General features: G+C 36.4%; 1 protein-coding gene across 5 annotated transcripts in view; it reads left to right on the top strand.

Moving 5' to 3' along the window:
- AKAP6 (A-kinase anchoring protein 6) overlaps window positions 1-23,270 on the top strand; it is a 351,976-nt gene that overhangs the window by 139,567 nt on the left and 189,139 nt on the right. For 4 of the 5 annotated variants that reach the window (XM_080397013.1, XM_080397009.1, XM_080397012.1 and 1 more), the window contains exons 6-7: window positions 15,195-15,291; window positions 16,564-16,730. In XM_080397013.1, the coding sequence (XP_080253139.1) occupies window positions 15,195-15,291; window positions 16,564-16,730 (264 nt within the window). The remainder of the gene's footprint in view (window positions 1-15,194; window positions 15,292-16,563; window positions 16,731-23,270) is intronic. The other variant, XM_080397011.1, reaches the window with a different exon arrangement.

Below are 23,270 nucleotides of genomic sequence, written 5' to 3'. Positions count from 1 at the left end.
CTCTCCTCAAGTTGGTCTGTTGTTCCCAATTAGTCCATTATGTCGTCTGTGCAGAGACTAGCTGTGGAGTTCCTGGGCCATCCAGGGAATTGTCAACTAAGTGCACTGTGTGTGCACACAGGCACAGCCCTGATACCCAAATACACCACAATTATAATTACTAACTGTAGGACAAATTTAATTTTCATTCTGAAATTACAGTTACAACTTAAACTCCATAGATTTTGCCATGATGAGTAACCATATGGTTTGGTAAAGAGTAAATTTCTTCTACAAATTGAAACGTAGTCTACATCTGGAATGTGCACCAAACAGACAATCTTCAGCTTGGAGGCAGTTTTCTTGCAAATTTTAAAATTCAGTTCCCTGATTTTCTGAAAAAAGACATTGCTATATACTTCATTTTAGATAACACCAAAGCACAAAGCAATCAATAAAAATACTCTGAGAGACCCCTGGAATAGTGACCGAAATTATTCTTTCAATTTTATGGGTCTTCACAACTGAGCAACATTGGTGAAAGTGATTTGGGCGTTGTGTGCTTCCCCTTCATATAGGAGAGCTGACATGGAGCTGCCACCACTTGGACTTCTGGCACCACTGCAGGCAGCCACCCAAGCTGACAGATGTTGAAAACACTCTCATATGTTTTTCATAAAATGGGCATTTTTCAGCAGAAATCTGCTTTGCCACAAAGGCCTCAGTCAGCCCCTACTAGAGAAAAAAGGGGGGCAGGTTTTGAATTTTGTGAATGGTTAGGCTCAAATAACTTCCTAATGAAAAGATAGCTTCATTATCCTTACAAAAAGGAACTTCTGAAAATGGTTTCTAATTCACTTTATCTTTTGTAGCTCTTCTTTTCTGTTTTGCTGATTCTTGCCCATTGGCACCCAGATCAAAATCAGCTACTAGCAGACTCTAAGCATAGTCTTGGTGGTATGCAGATGAGTTCTCATCAAAAACAGTATCCTGAAGGTAGCTTGTGAGCTAAAAGCATCTGTCTAGATGGTACTGCTGTGCTCCTGAAACCAAACAGACTTTCTTACCAGCTTAACAAATAAGAATTCTCCATGTTACTTGTGACCATTTTAGTCTGCTAAAATAGACATTTTACTACTCTTTCTCCCTGACCTGAAAAGATACATTGTTTTAGCACAGTAAAGAAGTAAGCTAGCAAATGGGGAAATGTGAAGAGCCATCAAGGAAAAGGTTTAGATGAAAGGCACTGGATATATTTGCTGAGGCCTGGGACTTTTAATTCTGTAGTCTCAGCTTTTCCCTTTGTTGTCAATACAGTAATCTGCTTTCTTGTTGCTGCACAACTCCTGGTTGTGCACCATAGTGTGGTGTCCTCTTAGGTCTTTTGGCCAAATCCATTTCTGTGTTTAGTGTCATACTTAGAGGTAGGTAATACAAGCCTTTTAAATTGAAACCTACAAATTAAAAATAACTTATTTGATGGAACTTTTTAAATCCTTGCATTTATTAGTGGATGTTGACAAACTGTTTTTCAGTGGAGATAAAATTAATTAAGGAAAGGTCGTCTTAGAAATTTGGAATTAGTAGTCAGGTATTTTTGTCCTAGCAATCTTGCTCTTCAGAATATCTTAAGGTTAAAATGCTGAAATCTTGAGTACAAGGAACAAGAAGGGAAGTAGGATGATAGATTTAGCATTTTTATTTCAAAACCAGCTAAAGAATTGCTAGAGGTTCCTAAGATGATGTACTTTCTTTTGAAGTGCCTGTTGCCTTTTGAGTAAGACCATGGCTGTGACCTGCTTACATTTAAGTTTGCAGTCTGGATGAGAGCAAATTGTATAATCACATAATCATAGAATGGTTTGAGTTGGAAGGGACCTTTAAAGGTCATCTAGTCCAACCATCCTGCAGTGAGCAGGGACATCTTTAACTAGAGCCCGGTCCAACCTGACCTTGAATTTTTCCAGGGATGGGGCATCTACCATCTCTCTGGACAACCTGTTCCAGTGTTTCACCACCTTCATTGTAAGAAATGTCTTCCTTATGTCTAGTCTGAAACTTTTAGTTTAAAATATTACCTCTTGTCCTGTTGCAACAGGCCTTGCTAAAAACTTTGTCCCCAGCTCTCTTATAAGCCCCCTTTAAGTACTGAAAGGCCACAATAAAGTCTTTCCGGAGCCCTCTCTTGTCCAGGCTGAACAACCCCAAGTCCCTCAGTCTTTCCTCATAAGAGGGGTGCTTCATTCTTCTGATCATTTTTTGTAGCTCTCCTCTGGACCTGCTCCAGCATGTCCATGCCTCTTCGGTGCTGAGGGCCCCAGAGCTGGATGCAGCACTCTAGGTGGGGGCTCAGCAGAGCTGAACAGGGGCAGAATCACCTCTCTCAACCTGCTGATCATGCTTCTTTTGATGCGGAACAGGATACGGTTGGCTTTCTGGGCTGTGAGCACACATTGCTGGCTCATGTCCAGCTTTTAATCTACTAGTACCCCCAGGTCCTTCTCTGCAGGGCTTCTCTCAATGTTTCACTTTGCTGTCATTGTAAATGTGGACATAAGTTATCCTTAGAAAAGATGGCAGCTGGTGGTTTCCTGTTTCTCCAGATAGCACAAAGGAATTGTTGGTCAGTCACAGAAAGAATGGAGGAAGATGGCCTCCTTGAAAATAATTGTTCACACCAGGGTTATTTATTTGTTGGCTTTTTTAGGCAAAAATATCTGTTCTATTTAGTTGAAACTAGAATAGCAAATACTGTTCTGTAGAAAGTACAAGTGGCTTGGATTGGATGGAGTCATTGCAGTACAAAGTGTGGTTTGGCTATGCTAAATGATCATTTCCATCAATGAGAATTTTTTTGGTTTTATTTCTAAAAAATTGTGTGATCCCTTTCTGTATTTTTAACCTCATTTTATTTGCAACTTTTCTGCCACATTAAAGGGCTTTTTAGCCCAGAATTGTTCCATTATATTAACCTTCTCAGTCACCATATTTACTTTACATGCTACAGTCTTAAAAATATCATAGAGCAATTATCACTAGTATTTCAAAGCAAATTACACATGTTGATTCACACTAGCATTTACTTCTCTTCTGTATATGAAGTTTAGATGTCAACTCCATTCCAAAACTAAATTCTTCTTACGATATGGGAGTTTTGATAGTTTTATCTACAAAGAAATGAAATAAGAATTTTCCTATGTCCAGTATAAATGTTTCTGGCCACATCATTGCTCAGCACTTTCTTAGCTGTAAATAGAAAATGCTTTCATACAGAAAATAGACTGTATTTCCCCGTTTAAGAAATTGTATTGGTGAAGTAATGATGCTTCTGTGATATCTCATGATAACTGATTGTCTGTTTGTAACAAGTCTGCTATGTCTGAAAAAAAAAATCATTCTCATCTCCTTGGAAAATCTCATTTTCTGAAAAATGTCAGTTTAGAGGAGTATTAAATACCTGTTCTTGTTGAAAATAAGGTTAAATACACATGCCTTGGGCTAATCTACTGGCTGTCTTTGTGGTAGTGGTGGTAACAGTAATTTTATTAAATGTATTAAAGCCTCTGAAATGGCAAAGTTATGTACTGTGCTTTTGCTGTTTGGGCATTTCCAATGTCCTTGTCAGCCAATTTAGATTTTTTTCTTCAAAATACACAATAGTGTCTGCAGGATGATGGTGCTGAAGAGTCTGAGCGCCATGGGTGGACTAATCTCTTGCTTTTCTAAGGACTTTGGTTTGAATCTGTTTAGCTTATTGTTACTTTGAATTTCTGAATCCTATGCTGTTATCTTGAAAGGTATTTTGGGTATGCATGGGTTCCTGAATGTATGCCCTTTTATATAGAGAGCAGTCTGCAGAACACACTAATCAGAGATACAGACTAAACCCAGCAGATTGCAAATGACACAGGCAAATAAAAGGACTTAATAGAAAGTAAGACATCAATCTTAAACAAAGAGAATGCATGTATATTGCCAGTTGTGACTATTATTCAGCTTTTAAAATATGTAAATTCAATAACTTCTATGTATTTTTTTCTGTTTCTTGAGTTTGAGATCATCAAGAGGAAATGTTGCTGTCATTTAATGCATTTGGCTGTACCTGGAGCCAGACAGCATACAGTTGCTGACAGTGGGAAAAATAGAGGCTTCTAAACTGTTTGGACTGTTCTTTAGAATTTCAGCGACTTTTTTGGTGACTAAATAAGAGAAAAAATCAGGTATATAAGAGAAATCCAGGTATATAGTCTGCTAATCACAGTATTGTTGTCCTGACCAATAGAGAGATGCTGCGCTTGATCTAAAAATGTTTCCCATAAGGTCACGCAATGAGGAAGAGCTGACACATATCTTTTCTTTGTAAGAAGGAGTGGGCCATGTTTATGCTCCCAGCATCACAGAAGTAGGAGATCTGTTGCTACTATGTTTGTTTTCAGTGAAGGAAGGACTTGTCCATTTACTGGCCCATGCTGTTACTACCAGCTGTTACCACACAGTCCCACTCACGAGGTTTATTTTGTGCAAGCTTGTACCAAAAGAAGTGATGGCTTAATAATTTTCCTAGAGACTGAATGGCTTGAATGCTATTAAGAGTACAACTTTTTTCTAAACTTGTCTTCCAAATTTGTAGATACCTAACCTTGCATAGGTACTTTTTACAGCCATGAAGAAAAAAAGGCTGTTGCATTTACTTTTTTTTTAATTGGTTCAAACCATCCCAGTACTCCTTTTCTTCTCTTTGTTACCACACTGAATTTACATAGTTGTGCATAGGAGGGGAATAGGATCCTGTCATAAAAGGTAGCACTGTTGGGCCTGCCTGTAACATATTAGTTAACTAGCTTCACAGGAGGCTGTCCCAGCATCTCTAGTTTTTAGAGCTGCAGCTCTCTCTGGACAGAGGAGGCATTAAACCAGAGGCAAAGAATATTAGAACATCACCCTAAAGTAGCTCTGCTGCTTCTACTGAAGGAGAAGGGAAAATTGTAATGTCCAAAAACTAAACTCCATCATTTGTGAGGATTTTGAAGTCTTTTGATCTAAGTGTATGGAAATCTAGTGTATGAACAAGTTTAATGTATGTCTCAAGAACAATGATATTGCTCTGTTGTTTTTTTTTTTGTTTGTTTGTTTTTTTAAAAAAATAATTCATCATCTTTGAGATTTGAAAAAAACCAGAATTTTATTTTCACCAATATCCAGGATGCTTTTAAGCTAATATTTATTGCTTTGGAGGAGGGAACGATGAGATCCTTAAAGCATAGTGTTCTTTTACATGCAAGAATGTAGAGGGTGGTATATTCCTCTGGGTATGTATGAACTATCTGATGTAGTTTTCTTAGAAAACAAGGCCAAACGCTGTCATGAAGCACATTAAAACCCAGATTGTTCAGACTTTGGGAGAGGTTTAAATTCATTTGCACTTGTGGATGAAGCTGAACAAGGCAGGGTAATGACTTGGCAGTGTTACAGTGTTCATCCCCTCTCAAGTCTCACCACTCATAACAGTAAAACTCTTGGGTGCTGAGGTATCCCAAAACACAGATACTGTAAGTCTGAGTGGTGAAAGTTAGGGATTCCGCTGGGTCCACTGTGTGCCTGGCCTGCAGAAGAAATTGTTTGCATGCAGGGGATTCAGTGTCTGTAATGATATAATGGAATCAAACTGCCATTATAAAATGTTCTGTACTAACTTGATCAGGAAATTTCAGTAAAAAAGTATTTCATGTAGTTCTGACTTAGAAGCTTTATAGCAATTGCCAAATAATCTCTCTTTGAATGACAACTTGGTTACTCTCTTTACACTAATTTATCACTGTAAGATTTTGCAAAACTTTAAAAATTTGATTTTAAAGTTATGATTATTTTATTAATGAATTGTATAATGCTTTGTGTAGAAACTCTGTTAACTGTGATTTTTATGTCTAAATATATATGCTATTGCCTGAAATTTTAGTATGCTGGCATGATCAATATAGATGTAGTCTGTAATTTGTTTTTGAAAGTGAAATGAAATCTATTCTTAAAAAATTCTGAGGCTAAAAAGAATATAATGCTAGGATCTCAGAGGACAAACAAGCACACTTTCAACAACATTTAAACTATATTTGCTTTTACTTATCTGCCAAGAGTTAGTTCACTCCCATGGGTTCTGTGCTATGTCTCTCAGAGGCATAATATTCACACTTTAAGTACTAAAAGTGATAGCATTGCTGACTGTGTTTTGGTGTTTGCAATGCCAAAGATTTCAGCAGAGTTATTGAAAAATCAGGACATGAATGGAGGTCTTCACTGGTAAATGTTTTGCATTGCACCTCCTATGGTATTTGGTTTTTTTTGTTTCCTAATTCTACAGATGAATTGGATTAATAATTTGGAATCTCAGTTTGTTAGGTATATTTTGCTAAGAAGGCATTTTAGTTCACCTTTAAATTGCATTAAACCTTATATCTGTACATATATAAAAAGCAAATTACATCGCATTCATATTCCCCTGAAATTTTAACAGAACTAAAATCTTTCAAGGATTTTTCTAAAACTACATACTGTTATTTAGTGTCAGTGAGTGCTTTTTGGTCTGTAAGTTAGTAAACTTATTTTTAAATTTTATATCTATATCTATCTATATCTATATCCACCCCTCCCCCCCAGTAACTCCATATTTGCCAAGGCTGCTGTACCCCATTAATTTATCTTTGGATTGGAAAGTTCTTTTCTCTTGGTTGGCTTTTTTTTGCATGTGGTAGGACAATACTACTTAGGCATATTTTGGTGAAATATCTTTCCGGCATGTTGGGTCTCTCCAGATGGAAGAAGTATACCTAGAAATGTGTAAGATCAGCTAGACAAATGTCATCTTGAAAGAAAAAGGAGTCAGAAGACTGTGACTTCTGGGGATTATTTTCTGAGTATGTCAGGAAGACGTGATCAAGGACAGTTACATATGGTGGACTGGATGTGCAGTTCTCCGTGCTTATGACAATTTAAAAATTGTTTCACTGTATAGCCATTTTGCCCCTGTGCTTTCTTGCCCATGTTCTTCCATTCCTCATCCCTTGATAATGAACAGAGATTCAATTTAGGAAGCCTCACGTAAACATTTTTATGAATGTACAATGCTTAGACAAAAGCAGAGAGAAATTTCTGTAGTGAAACACAAAAAAGAAATCAGAGTTGGCAGCAGGAGAATTTACGTGAGTTTGTGTTGTGGTTTAACCCTTGCTGGTGATGAAGTACCACGCAGCTGCTCGTGCACTCCCCCCACCCTGGTGTGATGGGAAGGCGAATTAGAAAAAGGTAAAAGCTATGGGTTGAGATAAGATTTTAATAATTAAATAGAGTAAAACACAACAACAGCAACAACAACATAATAGTAGATAATGAAAAGGGAGATAAAAAAAAAAAAAGAGGCAGAGGAACAAAACCCAAGAAAAACAAGTGATGCACAATGCAATTGCTTACTACCTGCTGACTGATGCCCATCCAGTTCCCAAGCAGCAACTGACCTCTCCCAGCCAGCTCCTGCCAGTTTGTATATTGAGCATGATGTTCCATGGTACGGAATATCCCTTTGGCTAGTTCGGGTCAGCTGTCCTGGCCATGATCCCTCTTGCCTTTTTGTGCACCTGCTCACTGGCAGAGCATGGGAAACTGAAAAGTCCTTGACTTAGGGTAAGCACCACTTGGCAACAACTAAAACATCAGTGTGTGATCAACATCATTCTCATACTAAATCCAAACCACTGCACTGTACCAGCTACTAGGAAGAAAATTAACTCTATCCCAGCTGAAACCAGGACAGTTTGAAATTGGAAGCATCTGCAAAAATAGCCTGTATGCCTTCTAAACTAAATCTGCAAAAAGGGCTTCCTGGAGAGTTGGGCTAGCTATACTTTTTTTCTCAACGTCTAAAATTAGGCATTGAAAACTTGGCTAAATTCTGAAGAGATGAAAAACACCATGAGAAATGAGAAACAGAAACTGGGAAACCTAAAGTATTTACTGTGAAGAAGATTGTGCTATTCATGGTTAGGAGGTAACAAAGGGAAAAGACATTGATTGCCTAGTACTGGAATGGCAGAAGCTGTGATGGAGAAGAAAGGGGTGAGGTGGTTTTACAAAAGTGTGAATTACTGTAGGACTTCTGGGGTAGAGCCTTCCCCACTGTATTTAGATTTTTTGGCCTGTCACAAATTCGATGGTATGCGAAAGACCTAGGCTGCTCTCTGTCCTTGTATTATAGTTCTTACTCTTACAATTTTATCTATTTAAAGGTCTCAAGGGATCAGGGCTTTCACTATTTCCCTTAGGAGATTATTACACAATCTAATAGATCTGACTTTTTCTTAATTTAATTCCATTAGTCCCATCTACTATACCCTCTGATACTGTACTATGCTGATAAGTCTTCTTTCTGCTTGGTGTTCAGATTCATGGAATATAAGTAGCTGATAATGGCCCTTAATCATCATTTAGTCAGTCTTGTTTATTTCTTATAAACTTCTACCATTTCCACCTTTAAACATATTCCGTTTGCTCTTCACTAAACTCCCACCAGTCTGTGTCTTCACAAATATGCTGGGTCCTCCCAGGCAAAATGTATATTCAGATCAAGTGAAAGGTGGAGAATGCATATCGGTGATTGGAAGGTAAAATCATTCCTGGGCTTGCTATAATTATCTTGTTACTAAGCATTTTGAACTCAGAATGTTCAGTTAATACTATGTTTAAATGAATGATAAACTTACAAAAAGAAATTGTCTGAGCAGTCAAACCACCTTACATCTGATCTACATCTACAGTGGCACAATGCCAGCATAAGATGATGATTGTGGGATTTCAGTAGTGAGGTTCCCAGATCAGTTTTATGTCAATTTTAAAGGCATTTTAGATTATAATCTGATATTGTGAATCAACATAGATAGTGATACTGTTATTTTGCCCAGTTTTATCTGCCTACAGATGCCAATGGAAGGAATTACCCCCAGAGAAACCCAACAAATTAATCTTTTAAAGCTTTCTCATTGTTGCAGGGAGTAGAAGATGACATCTTTCCACTAGCTATCCAATTTTAAAAAATATCTACCAGCTCCCATCAGTTACAGAAGGAAATACTGTGTGGTTCATCTAAGGAAAATGATGATCATATTCTATTAGGCATTAGAAATTTGCTTAGCAGTTGGTGATAATTGGCCCCTTGGCCATCGCTGCTGTAGGGAGGTTATGTTCTCAGTCTTAGGGAAAGAAGAAAAAGATCCTTAGTGGGTGCTGCAGCTTCAGAAGTGAATTCACCATGTTCTCCTTAGAAAGCAAAGGTAGAATGTCTGCTGTTGTGGTAAAAATAAACCTTGACTATGGATCTTTGTAAAGCATTTCCATAGTGTTTGTGTTCTGTTTAATAGGTGGAGTGTTACTCAGAAATACAGCTTAAAAAAAAAGAAGAAATTAAAAAATTCTTTATACTCACCTAGGTTTTATAGAAAATGTGATCAAAGGAGACATTTACTGGAACCATTTCACATGTAACATTTAATGCCCAGGAAAACATATCCTAGTGACTTCTAATAGTGAATAAGCTTTATATCTCTGATGAAAAATGTAAGGCTTTCCTAAGCAAGATATTCGCCAATTGTTAAAAACTCAAATAGTCTGATGATCTATTTGTAGATCTGTGAAATGCACTATTTCATAGAAGATAGGATCTTTTTCCATGTACAAATTGCATATGAATACCCATTTTATATAACCATTGACCCATTAATTATGTATTTATTATTATGTCATTAGAATGCTAAATATATGACCATTTCCTTGTTAACATAAGGGCAGCTTTCATAGTAGTTATTTTTTTGATTTACTGAATGTCATTGTTAGGTAGTGTTCAGGAGTGTGAAAGTACCATATTATTACATGGCTTATTAGGTTATTAACTCGAGTATGTTAAGAGTAGACAGTGACCAGACAGAGACTTTCTGTGTGGTCAGAACTCCTCAAGGAAAAAAAAACAAACACCAAAAAACCAAACCAAACCAAACACAACAACAACAACAACAACCAACCAAAAAACCCACCCAAAACCCACTATCTTTGCATAACCAAAAGTTGAATTCAGTACTTTATATCTTGGTATTTTGTCATAGCAAGCTATTGGGAGGTAACTGTGCCAGGACCAACATAGTTGCAAAAGTATATTAAGAATATCAGAACAAATTTTCAGAAACTGTTTCAAGTCATATTCCCTTTAAGAAAAATGTAATATGATAATTAAAAAAAAAAATCAACATTTTTTTTTGCTTGGAGATTATTGGTATATGGCATATATTTAGTAAATAAGTGAAACACATTTGTTGCTCCATTTTCTTGGAACTTTACTGTGAGTTGAAACTGTCTACCTATCCAAAACACAGCATGGCTGGTAATATTTGCAGGAGTTTGGTTACCCTTTCAGGATTGTCTCAGTGAAAGAATCACATGCCTTTTCTACCAGAAACTGTACCCATCACTCTAAATTTCACAGTTTAATTCTATCTGTCACAGAAAGTGTTGTAATTAAATGTGCTACATTATTAGCAAAAACATACATTCAACTGTACCTAAATATAGAAGTCCCTACTTTAGTAATATTGTGGTTTTCTTGAAAAATGCAAATGACTATAGGAAATTTTAAATTAAGCTTTCTATTTAAAATTCTAAAATCATAGCTCACTTAAAGTTGAATTGTCTAAACCATTGCTCTAAAAATAAATACCCTAGAAGTGGTGATATTTTTCTCAAAGGTATTCAAACACATAAAAAAATGAACCTCAAGAAAATTAGGTCTCAGGGGTAGCCCAGCACTCCACACACACTAATAGTATGATTGACTGAGATAATTAAAATATTTATTTTAGTACATTACCTTCATCTGGCAGTAGTTGTAATCTGCTGTGTCATTTAAAGTAATCTATATTAACATATACATTTTAGGTTCACATGATACTTAGTTGCTTATTTGTGTTTCAGAGATGCAAAGTACTCTAGAAATCATTAGTTGGACACATCATGACTTAAATAAAATACATGCTTACACAAAGTCTGTGTGCCTCTGGAAACAAAAATACTCAATATTTGACTTCCCTTACTGCAGATATGAAGAGGTCAAGACCCAAGTTGTGCTTTATCACATTACAAAGATTTGTTAAGAACAGAGGGTTGCGAAACAGTGAAAGATTGTATATCAGAGCTCAATATGTACATACTGTAGGATACCTACTCAGTAGAAGTTTCCTAAATATAAGTATCTACAGCTGTAAAATATATCCTCAGGGGAACTTCAAATAAATATTTTTTCAAATATTTTTTCTCATCCCCAGTTGCACAGGCGAATAAGATGAGAGGGCAAGATTATAATATGTTGGAAAAGTACTCTTATTTTTAGTGTGTTCAGAGCCCAGTATAGATCAGGAGGTGCCTTTTTCCCCATGGAGGTTCTTGCAGTATTGTTGCCCAATGAATCAATCAGTTTGCTAAGTGTCAGGGGACAGCTTCATTTTGTGAAGGCTGAGCTCCTTGGCCCCATGCAGCCAACAGAAGATAGCACTCCTGGGGCTTTGTACTTACAGTTTTGGAGTCTTTATTCCTGTTTATTTACAGTTCCGTAGCTTTAACAGAACTGCATGATTCCTGCCTCACTTTTCCTTTCTTGCTAAATAAGAACACTTTTCCTTTCTTGCTAAATAAGAACAGTTGATATTTATATATAGATGCATGGTGACTGGGAAAAGTGCAGAGAACTTCATAAGGATGTTTTGCTTCTTGCAGCTTGTAAACTACATTATATACACTGTAGTGCTAGGGATGACATTAATGTGTTGCTTAAAAAGCTGCTGTCAGGCCAATGCACATGCATTTTCCATAATGTATATGTGCTCATGTGTGATATTTAGACTGCTCCATAGCTGCAAATGTGTCTGGTAAAATGGCTTTGATTAATTGACTACCTTCCTCTTCTCTTTTCCTCTCCTCAAATGCAAAGGCTCCATTCATTATCAGGGAAGATCAGAGGAGGAGGGGAGCAGAGTTCCTGGGTCGCACGCTGTTAGAGTTACAATTTTCCAGATGCCATAAGTAAACAGTAGGGAACGGGAAATATCTGGGATGGGAGAGGACCTCTATGTTTGAAGTTCCTCCTCCATTCTAAATATTTCACCTGATTTTATTTTTAGCTGTGCAAATTTGCATCTCTCCATTGTATAAACATGTAATACTTGTTACATCTTCAACTCTTCCTTTTTCATGTGTCACATTATCAGCCCTGCGGTATGAGGAACCATGAACACCAATGCCCTGATTGAGGGCTATTCTTTCCAGCATTCCTTGTCCATTTGTTTCTTTTTCTTATGAAATTACCACCTGTAAGGAATTATACATACATATATAATTCTAAAGCCAAAACTCACATTTCACCTACATCAACTGACAATTTCCTTTTCTTCTGTTGGTATTTAAACTTACATGAGTGGTTCCCTTCTTTTAGTGTGTGCTGGTTTTGGCTGGGATAGAGTTAATATTCCTCACAGTAGCTAGCATGGGGCTGTGTTTTAGGTTTTTGCTGAAAGCAGTGTTGATAACACAGGGGTGTTTTCGTTATTGCTGGGCAGCGCTCACACAGAGCCAAGGCTTCTTCTGCTCCTCACCCCACCCCACCAGCAAGGGGCTGGCAGGGCACAAGGAGCTGGGAGGGGGCACAGCCGGGACAGCTGGCCCCAACTGACCGAAGGGACATTCCACACCATATGGCATCATGCTCAGCATATGAAGCTGGGTGAATAAGAAGGAAGGGGGGGAATGTTCAGAGTGATGGTGTTTGTCTTCCCAAATAACTGTTGAGTGATGGAGCCCGGCTTTCCTGGAGGTGGCTGAACACCTGCCTGCCGATGGGAGGTGGTGAATGAATTCCTTCTTTTGCTTTACTTGTGTGTCTGGCTTTTGCTTTCCCTATTAAACTGTCTTTATCTCAACTCACGAGTTTTCTCATTTTTACTCTTCTGCTTCTCTCCCCCATCCTGCCCGGGGGGAAATGAGTGAGCAGCTGCGTGGGGCTTAGTCTCTGGCTAGGGTTAAACCACAATGTGGTGGCTCTGTGCTGATAAGAGTTTATTTCTGCTAAATTTCATGTATGTTCACAGTATTTGTGCCACACATGATTTAGCCTTAAAATCAGAATTTTGCACAAGGAGAATATTGCTAGTCAAACCCCAGAAGTTTGGCCCCATCTTTATTCATCATATTTTGCTTCTTCAGTTTAACATTATTACTGGTTAATAGGTGCACCTGAAAATCAAGCTGTATTGTAGTATCTGGTGCGTTATGTTAAATGAATCTTTTCTAGGACACCAAGCCTCTTTTTTTTTCCCTAATGAAAAAGAATACCTCATCTTTTCCAATTTTCCTATCAAACACATCCACATCATCTCGAGACACTGCCACATCCAGCTGCATCTATACTCAACTTCAATTATATGAAATTACACAACCTACTCTCAGGTCCTTTAGGTTCTCTTTTGCTGTGTGAGGCACACGCATAGTGCATTTCCTGTGAAGTGCATGATTACAAACTATTCAGTACAAGCCTGTTTTAAGTAAACAGAAAATTAAATATTGTCAATGCTTGTTCAGACATGCTCTTACGAAGGAAAAAGAACTTCTAGATTTGAGTTCATAAAACTCTAGATTTAAGAAAGGGCCAGACGTAAACTAGGCATCCTTTCTCCTTCTTAACTTCTCTCGGCTGCCCCAGTTGTTCAACAGCTGGTACGAAACAATGTATTCAGATGCCCACCCAAGGAAAATTGGACTAGGCAAAATGCTGAAGGTAGCAAAATTCTTGTTTATTGCTCTATTTGAATGGAGAATTCTTAAAAAGATTCTGTCACTAAGTGTGAGGTACACTGTTGCCTGAGACTCTTAGTCTGCCTGAGCAAGATGCCTCTTTCAACCATGACAAATATAGTAAAAGAACATCACTTTTTTACAGTTCAGGCAATATTATTTTCTGCTACACCAATCAGCCTGACTACAGAAGTTAGGAAAGAAAGGAAGTGGTTGCTTCCCTAAGAAATGAAGGCTTTTGAGTATTTTGTGGTGGCTGCTACTTCAGTGCTAACATAGTCACTAGTATTTGGAGACTTATAAATAAGTTTTATAAAACCCAGAAGCTGCAAATGTACTCTTGCAGTCTCCTTTCATCTCTTTCATCATCTACTTAACTCATTCCCAAGAGAAGGCAAAACAGTTTTCTTCCAAGGGGTCAAATATTGTTTTCATTCATTCCATAGACGTTTCAAAGGGAACAAGAGTTGTGTGTGTGTGTGTGTGTTCAGGGCTGCACATCGTTTATGATTAAATACAGCAAGTACCCCTTTCTTTATTGTATTGTGTTTCTCTTACACACAAGTACGAGTGAGAACCTCTGGCAAATAATTCACAAATTTATCCAAGTTATCGGTAGTGTATGAAATGGCATAACATATAGTACTAGATCATGTTTCCAGTTCCTTTCTTTATCACTAGATTTTAATGCAATTTGTAAAAATAAAAATTAAATTTAAAAAAGAAACAAAATATTTTAATCACTGTTAAAGTGGAGATCCTTTGTAAACTAGTAAAAATATTCGTGAAAAAAAGGATGAAAAATACTTGCTTTGCAAATTAAGAATGCAGAGATCTAAAGCAGTCTGATTTGTTCTTTGAAAACGGATATGAGAGAAACTCAGAAACACAATATTAATAGTTTTGTATGAGTGCGCATAAGGCCAATATATTCAATGCTGTAATTTTTTATGGTTTCATAAATAGTGCTATCACCAACATTTCAAAGAAATCTGAAAAATACAGAGCTCATATGTGGTAGCATAAATTTAGTGTATTTTATAGAACACTGTTACTCCAGATATAGCCTACGGGTTGTGACTTTTCATAAAACCTAATGAATTTCTAGATTTGTCAGCTGTTTCAACACAGATGCACTTTGCTGATCTAATGGAAACATTTTGAGCCCAGATCCAAAATATCAATAGCTTTTAGTATCGCAAATTAGTTTGGCTATTGGGTAAATAGGGATGTGGTTCTTGATAAAAAGCAGCAAGTAATTTTGTACGTGTGTTTTATGATAACTGCCTCTCCAATGTCTGATACTGAGATTTTTCCTCTTTTTTTTTCTTCTCTTTTTTTTGCAGAGTTTTAAGTTGAATGTAGATAGCCACTGTGCTTTAAAAGAAGCAGTGGTAGAAGAGGGACGTCAACTTCTTGAGCTTATTGTATCTCACAAATCAGGTAAATCCTTCTGAAATATTGCAAGTCTTTATGTCTCCAGACTATTAAAGAATGAAGAAGCATTGCTGTAAATTACTGCATATATTCACTTCCTTATGTATTATTAATATTTACATTATCAGATTGACCTTCAAGATTTATAAATGTTTCATATACTGCATACAATGCAGTGATACTTATAAAATGAAATACTGCCTGCAAATAGTCTGTTCATTTTATTTTGGTCTTGCTGCTCAGCTGAGTTTCAATTGAAATCACATCACTGAAAACTTCACACTGACACATTCTTTGATGTAGGTGCTATGGAAATAACATTAAGATAATGAATTAGGATTTCAAATATATATATATTTTTACATACTCTGCATGGATAATTGCATTGGTAAAGCTTTATTTTGCCACTTAAAGTAATTCTTACATTGATTTTAATATATTTATGAGGAATAAATTAAAAATACCTTTTTCCCTTGGTTAGGCTTGTCTTCTGCAGAGGCCTTAAATCGAGAGGAGGGGGAGAGATATGCTTATTTCCCTATCTCTATCCCCACCACCCCCTATATTTTTAGGTGTTTGTGTGACTTGTATGATAGTAGGGTTTTAATCAGCATATACTGATATGGAATGTCATCTTAATTTTGGCCTATTTGACATGCTTTTCGTCCTGGTTAAAGTTATCCTTTGGTCTACTGTTTTCTGCTCATGTGCTTCTATTGTTTCTGATCATGTGCCTCTTTCACATTGTGCCTCTATTGTTTCACAGCATCAGACATCTGTGTAATGTGAAAGCTATAGGAAATTAGTGACTTCTATGTATAGTTCCAAAAAGGTATAGAAACCATAACAGAGAAGGGTAGTGCATGTCATCATATACTTAGGAAACGATAATGTGTAAACTGCAGATAATATTTACAAAAAATGTATTCTGAAGATTCTGAAATGTTTTGAAATAAAGACTAGATATTAGAGGTTCAGATTACCAGAGCATTCCCTACTGCATAGGAATCACAGTTTATGTGGGATTTTCCTTTTCTTGAAATCATCAGCTGAAACATAATCAAAATTTAACTTGATGGCCAAAAGAAATGTTTTTACCATATAGCATTGTTGTGCAGTATGAACAAAGGTAATGCTTGAATTTATTGCTGAGAAAATACATTAAAATCCGTGGTGCAATTATTCTTTTAAATATCCTGCTAATTCTTTGAATAAAGAATAATATTTAAAGATGCAGTTGAGTTTACAGCTTTAACTCTTTTCCCCTTCATTGTGGAGAAGGACTGAAGGACATGCTGCAGATGATTGCAAGTCAATGGAAGGAACTACAGAGGCAAATCAAACGGCAACACAGCTGGATTCTTAGGGCTCTGGATATCATCAAAGCAGAGATACTGGCTACTGATGTGTCTGTAGAGAATGAGGAAGGGACTGGGAGCCCTAAGGTAAGTGGCTTGAAGTTTGCCTTATTTCCTCTTATTTCTGTCTTCTTTTGAACTAGGCACCACTGAAGTTTTCTTTCTTTTCATTTCTACTGGGTAAACTTTTTTTTAATAAACAAAATGAAATGCCTTACTCTGAAACAATAAAAAATCTTAGAACTTTCAAGTTTTCCGGGAAGACCTGTCTCACTGTATGTGTAGAGGGGCATGGGGGGGAACATAAAACATTTAGTAAACAAAACATAAAGCATCTTTAACATGAATAATCAGAATGGTTTTAAATTGTTTTGTTGCAACTATAAATCACTATAATCAGTGCAATCACTCAGCTCTGACATCCATTAGCCGCTTGGTTACAGCAAATTAACAAAGAAGAGAGAAAGTGATTCATTATCTCATTCCTGTTAATGACTATCAGATGCATTGCTTAATTAGGGGATGGCCATTGTAGTGGGAAGAAGGTCATATGCCTTTTCACAAATCTTTTTGCTCTGAGTTTAAGTCCTCTGTAATAGTGCATGTGTTAAATACAACAAGTACTTTAAGAATAAGGTAGTGACACCTATCATAATTGTGTGGGTATTAATTATTAAAGGGGGCTTTAGTACTTACCAGTTGCCAAACTTAATATTTTTAAGAGCATTTTGAATACAAAACATGCTTATTCAAATTGGTGCAAGTAGTGTGGGGACACTACACACAATAGGAACTACTGGCAGAGGATCCATGACCTTTCATTATCATCAGTAGTAAGCAAAGGTGGTTGGGGGAAGGTGCATTGGAGAAGTGCTGATTTTTCCAATGCATTCTATGCAAAGAATATGCAGCAGAATAATCCAATAACTTAATGTCTTGGCATGCAGCAGGCTCAGATTTGTAGACAAATTCACAATTCCGATTTCTAGAAATAACAGAGATGGTTGTGCTGAATAGATTTTAAAATTCTGATACTAGACAATTCTTTGCATTTGCCTTTAGTGCTTCCTAGTGACTAGTTTGTAGAGTGACTTGTCTAGGATTACATGAAATGTTCTGGTGTTTTTTTATAATAATTCTACATAGCAAGAATGTTCCTAGAGATGGTGGAGGAAGAGCAAGGATAACAATGAAACAAAAATTCAGGAAAAGACATATATGCAGGAGACACAATTTGAACTGATAGTCCTCATCACATGTGTGGTGGAAGGTGCTGCCGTGGCACGCAGCTCTTTAGAGAGGAGGTAGTGGAGCAACACTTGGTTTCATAGTTAGGTCTGTTAAAGTAAACAGAATAGCTCAAAGCTCAGGTTCTACCCCACCAATAGTATGACCACACTGAATAGCTTGACTCATCCATGGCCAAAAGTCTAACCACATAAAAATGGTCTAAAATTCAGCTGGATTTTGCTGTGGAAATCATGGAAACCCTAGCTTGGAGTAATTATATTCAAATATTTGCTTCAAAAGGGAGAAATGGAGGCATGTTTTATGTTGCAGTAACTTTTTCATAGAGATAGGTGGTAGGTCCTTGCCCTGTGCTTTTCATCATAGAGATAGGAGCCTGAAGCAATGCTTTTTTTGTGCCTACAGTTAAATAAAAACGCAAATAGACAAAAAAAAATAGACCAAACAAGAAGTATTTTCAGGTTAATTCATTAATTAAATCACATCCCTGTATGATTCTTGTAAATACGGGCAATAGTGCAGTCAAATGCCATCTACCTCTTCATGCTGAAAGATTAAGTAATGTTAAAATACAGTTGGTAATATAACTGTAGGTTTCAGTTTGCATTTATTTCAAAAGCCAAAAGGAACTTGAGAAGTATAATAGAAAATCTAAAGATTATATCTAGAGGGTATTTTTCTTTTTGCCTTGTTTGAGAAGCTACAGGAACAGTGCTGGTGTTAGAAATCTGTAAAGAAATAGGAAAAGAAGAAATTTCAAAGACCCTAGGAAACTTTTCCCTTAGGACTTTCTAAACATGTTTTCATAGTGCTACAGCATCTTTTATGCAAGCAATGGAGAGTGGAAGGGAGAGAAGGACATTCTGCACTCTAGAAATACATTGTCAACATTTGTATTCAAGAATTCAGATTTTGCTTATGAAATTTTTCATTTTATTGTATATGAGTCTCATAGTGGTTCCTAGTGATTGCTGTAGAAGACTCAAGGGATTTCAAATATTTCTCTTGCCTAAGCTTTTCTAAGGTATTGCATTCTCTGTACAATCTTAGAAAAACAATTAGGTCTCCTCTTTAAGTATTTACTATAACTGTTATTCGGTCATTTTTATAAAGAAACAAATGATGACTGTATTCAGCTTAAATTGAAGGATATAAGGTTTTGCCTTCTTACCCCATTGAGAAATACCTTTAAAAATAAATGTCAGAATTGCCATGATACATTCCAACAAGTACTGATCTAACATTATGAGTAGTAAACATGACATACAATACATATGACTTCCTTTCAGAATCTTAAGACACTTAGCTAACAGTAGGGGTTTTCTCCCTGTGGAAATAGTAAGTAATATTCTAAAATATCCGGAAAATAGGATGAATGTTTGCATATGTGTATGTATCTTGTGTTTTTTCACCTTCTGGAGATGTCTGAGACCACTTGTTTTGTAACAAACTCTATAATTGGGCCAATTCTCCATCAGGAAAGGCCTACTGGAACAGTATTGCTTTCAATGAACAGTGAAGAGTGGTATTGAAAAATAAAAAGATGAACTTTCTTATCTAGTGGCTATGTTATTGCCTGAGTATTACCCTGATCTATTTAAATCATTGTTTGGTGGAAAAGTTCTGAAGACCCCGTAAGTTAAGTGTTTAACTTATGCCCATGGCAGACATTCTCCTTCATTGAAACTTGTATGGAATATTATTCTTAGGGTCACCTGTAAGTTTTACTCCCAACATGCTTTTGGACAGTTGGTTCATTACTACAGTTTTTGGATCTGGATATTTTTGTTTTGCAAGTAAATGTTTGAAGTAAATTTTGGTTTTTATGTAACAGTTCAGAGCAAAACATCAGAACGTAAAGGCTGGTAGGTTAAAAGGATAGTGCTGTACTTTAGAAATATATATGTAGTCTGTACTTCTGGACATGTTCCTTTCCAGAATAACTGCTGTATTACTGGAAAATATTTCTGCTTTTCCATTCCAGCTTCAGAGAAACAAGCATGGAACTGTTTAAGGCATTGGGCCTAATGCTTAGAACATTGAAATCTGACTTTGTTGTCTCAGGTGAAAAGCGCTCTTGGGAAGATTGTCATAACTCTCTGATAGACTTGTCTGTCAGTGTGTTATTGATAGAAACAGTAAGGATTTAAAGAATATTAGAAGGAGAGGTGAAAATAATAACAAAGTAAACCTAAATCACAGAAATAATAGATGGCTCAGGATAACAGAGTTCAAAGTGGTTAAAAAAGCCTTTGTATAAAGGGAAAAAGAAAACGAGTCTATTTTCCTCTTGATGTGTAATTAAGCATCCCACACGTCAAGGATCATCTCCCACTCAATTGCACATAATTTTACAGTTTTACAGCCATTCTAAACAAATGGTCTTCAGTACATAGAAAAGTGATTTTCATGAAAAAAATTAAAACTTAGTGAAGCTGTTTAATATCTACCTCAGTCTGAGATTCTGGGAACACTCCTTGACAGACAGTTTTATAGTGTCACTGGTCTCAGACCTAACTCATGGACTTAACACTGCAGTCCAGAACAATTGCATCCTGTTTAACATTTTAATATGAGGATGAATCTGTGAAATGGAGAAGACAGACCAAAGGTTAGAGAATGGTAACAGTCCGTCCTTTATTACTTCAGACTTGTAATGTCCTGGCCATCATATCATGCTGCTATGACTACAACATTTAGATTAATACGTTGATACAAAAGGAATATACAAATGAAGTGTTTTGGCATCTTTGTGATCAGTGCAGAAAAATATCATATTTGTGAGTCGACATTTTGCTTTTTCTCAGTGTCTTTTATCAGCTCTAGATTTCTAATCTGCAGACATCAGTATAATGCATGTGCTGTAATATAAAAGCCAACACACTGGTATTTCTTCTGATGTCTTCCATTATTTAAAAACAGGCAAAGTCTGTATTGGGACAGTCTTAAATATTGTCAGCAGATAACAGAGAGTTAGTTGCATCTAGTGAAAAGGCAGGAATAGCATATGCTAGAGGGATCATTTTACTTGGGTTGCTGGAGTTTCTTAAGTCACAGAAGACTTCTGAAACTTCACACCTCAAACTGAATTTATTTATTTTACAGTCTCTCTTTCTTTGTCTTCTACATGCACAAACTCAGACACATGCATTCAATCCTACGTCTCATGTTCTTAATATTGTGGAATAAAATGTCAAATAAATAGCCATCACTTCGTCAGTAACAATTTGAAAAATAATAAAATGAAAATGAGACTTCCATCTCTGACATGGTACAGACATATGGAAAGGGAACCTCATCTGGTGGTACACATGCCATGCGGTTATCTCATGGCTTAATCAAGTCTTTTCTTGGAAAAGAAATGTACAAGGAAAGTTTGTGCTTTAATTTTTTCTCTAATGTGTCCATAATGAGCCACATTCCCATCTAGACATGAGAGAGCTTTATGCTGTGAATACAACACCTTATAGATCAGACATTAAAGTTAAGTTCCAACCACCTTTATCCAGGCTTACTTCCAGTATCAGTAATTACCATCTGCTGTCTTAATTCTTTGCAGTTTCAGCTGAATGTATTAGTCTCTTCTGTTCAGAACAACTGGATAGTCCTGGGCACAGTTAAATAGTTACTACTTTTCACTGGTGAATAAATTTCCTTATAATACCTTACAAAGTATTTACAAATTATTTCTGTGCTGAAAAGTATTACTGCAAGTCTGTAGCTCACCATTCGCTACTGCAAAAGGTGGTAATAGGGGAAGTGATTTCCTGTAATTAGAACAGAAGGTTTTGCTATGTTGCCATTGCGGCATAGTCTTAAATTGTTGAATATTTAAAATGCTGTCTGTACATAAATAGTATTATTGTGCCTAACAGCTGAACAGTTTAAAATCATTCATGTGACATTTCAATTCTGAATCTTTTGTAACTTTGGAAGTCTAGACTAAAGATATTGTGATCTCACTCTTGAGTAGAAATGATGCTGTTAATTCTGCCCTACTCAGAAAAAAAATGCATTGACAGTTATTATTTTGCTTGGATTTAGGTATTTTAGTATGTGACATTACAGTATTCTTGATGTGTCAGCCTCTATGGTGGGGTTGGATGAGTTGGTCAAATGGATAGAAAGGGTAGTGGCATTTCCAAAATCCTTCTGTAAATTGATAGGCAAAATTTTGGTTTTGTGAGGAATAAGCCTGTCTATTAGTGTTTTTACTGGAGCATGTGAAACACAACTGAGTTCTTTTTATATTAGTTGTTATCCAAATACGGGATTGAAAATGTCCATTAAGAATTTCCAAGCTAGTCAGAACAAGCTATGTTGATGTAACAATGAAAAGAACCTAAGAAACAAGAAGGAATATTTGTGTCTTTTAGTGCAGCTAGACACTTCTGCTTCCTCAATAAGTTAAGTATTTTTAATCTTACAGACATCACCTAGAATGTGCACAGACCTAGCCATCATTGTAACATAAAGTATCTTCAGGAAGGATTTGAGAGGTGAAACCATAATTTACACACCATTTTACAGTGGATGAATAAAAGGAAACAGAAGGGTGTTTTAGATTAAGTGTAGTAGCACAAGCCGGCATTGGTAAAAGGACAGCCTGCATATGGAAAATTGAATGGGACTGACTTATAGTGAGTCTTGTAGAAACAAGAAATACAGATAAATGGAATCTACTGAAGGGTATCAAAGATGTGATCATGACAACTGGGCAGAAAATCTTTTTTGAAAGTATTGTACTAGACTGAGAATTAGTTGGAAATTTTTACGTGAGAACTGTAGTATAGAGAGAAAGAAAACACAGAACTTTAGTACTTTTTAGTACCTTTCTGGTATGGGGGTTTTAATCGGCAAAATCTGTGCCTTGCCAAGGAGGTGCCTTTCTTTGTCACATTTCGAAGAACAATTTTCTTGAGATAAGCAGAAGCTTTCAAAAACCCATGCAAAGCCAAGGTAGCCATGTAATCTTCTATGTATAGAAAGTTTCCTTTAAGTTTCTAAGTGAATGCAATCTTAAATTTATAAATACCATACAGAATAATATTCACAGAATGCCTCGGCTTCATCATAAAACTGCTAAGATTCTTCTGTCTTGTCTTTTGTGTCTATCCTAGAGTAAAGGAATTATGTAGTTGAACAAGTTCTTGCTTAGTTAAAAGGCTTTAAATGAGCAAGTAATTTTGGGGTGAAAGACTGTAAATTTCAAAGCTCATAAAAGTTGAATTTTTAGGATCATTAGACCAAGGTCTTTTTCACAAACATAGGCACAAGCAAACTGAACCTTAAAACCTTCCCTTTGTCAGCTCTTTTAAAAGGGCTTTCTCCCCACCACACCCTGAGCAGGTGTCTGAACTATTGTTCTTTTTCTGGAGG

Source organism: Falco punctatus, assembly GCF_963210335.1.
Source record: "Falco punctatus genome assembly, chromosome: 7".
NCBI classification, from domain to species: Eukaryota; Metazoa; Chordata; class Aves; order Falconiformes; family Falconidae; genus Falco; species Falco punctatus.
This window is presented reverse-complemented; position numbering and strand designations above follow the sequence as displayed.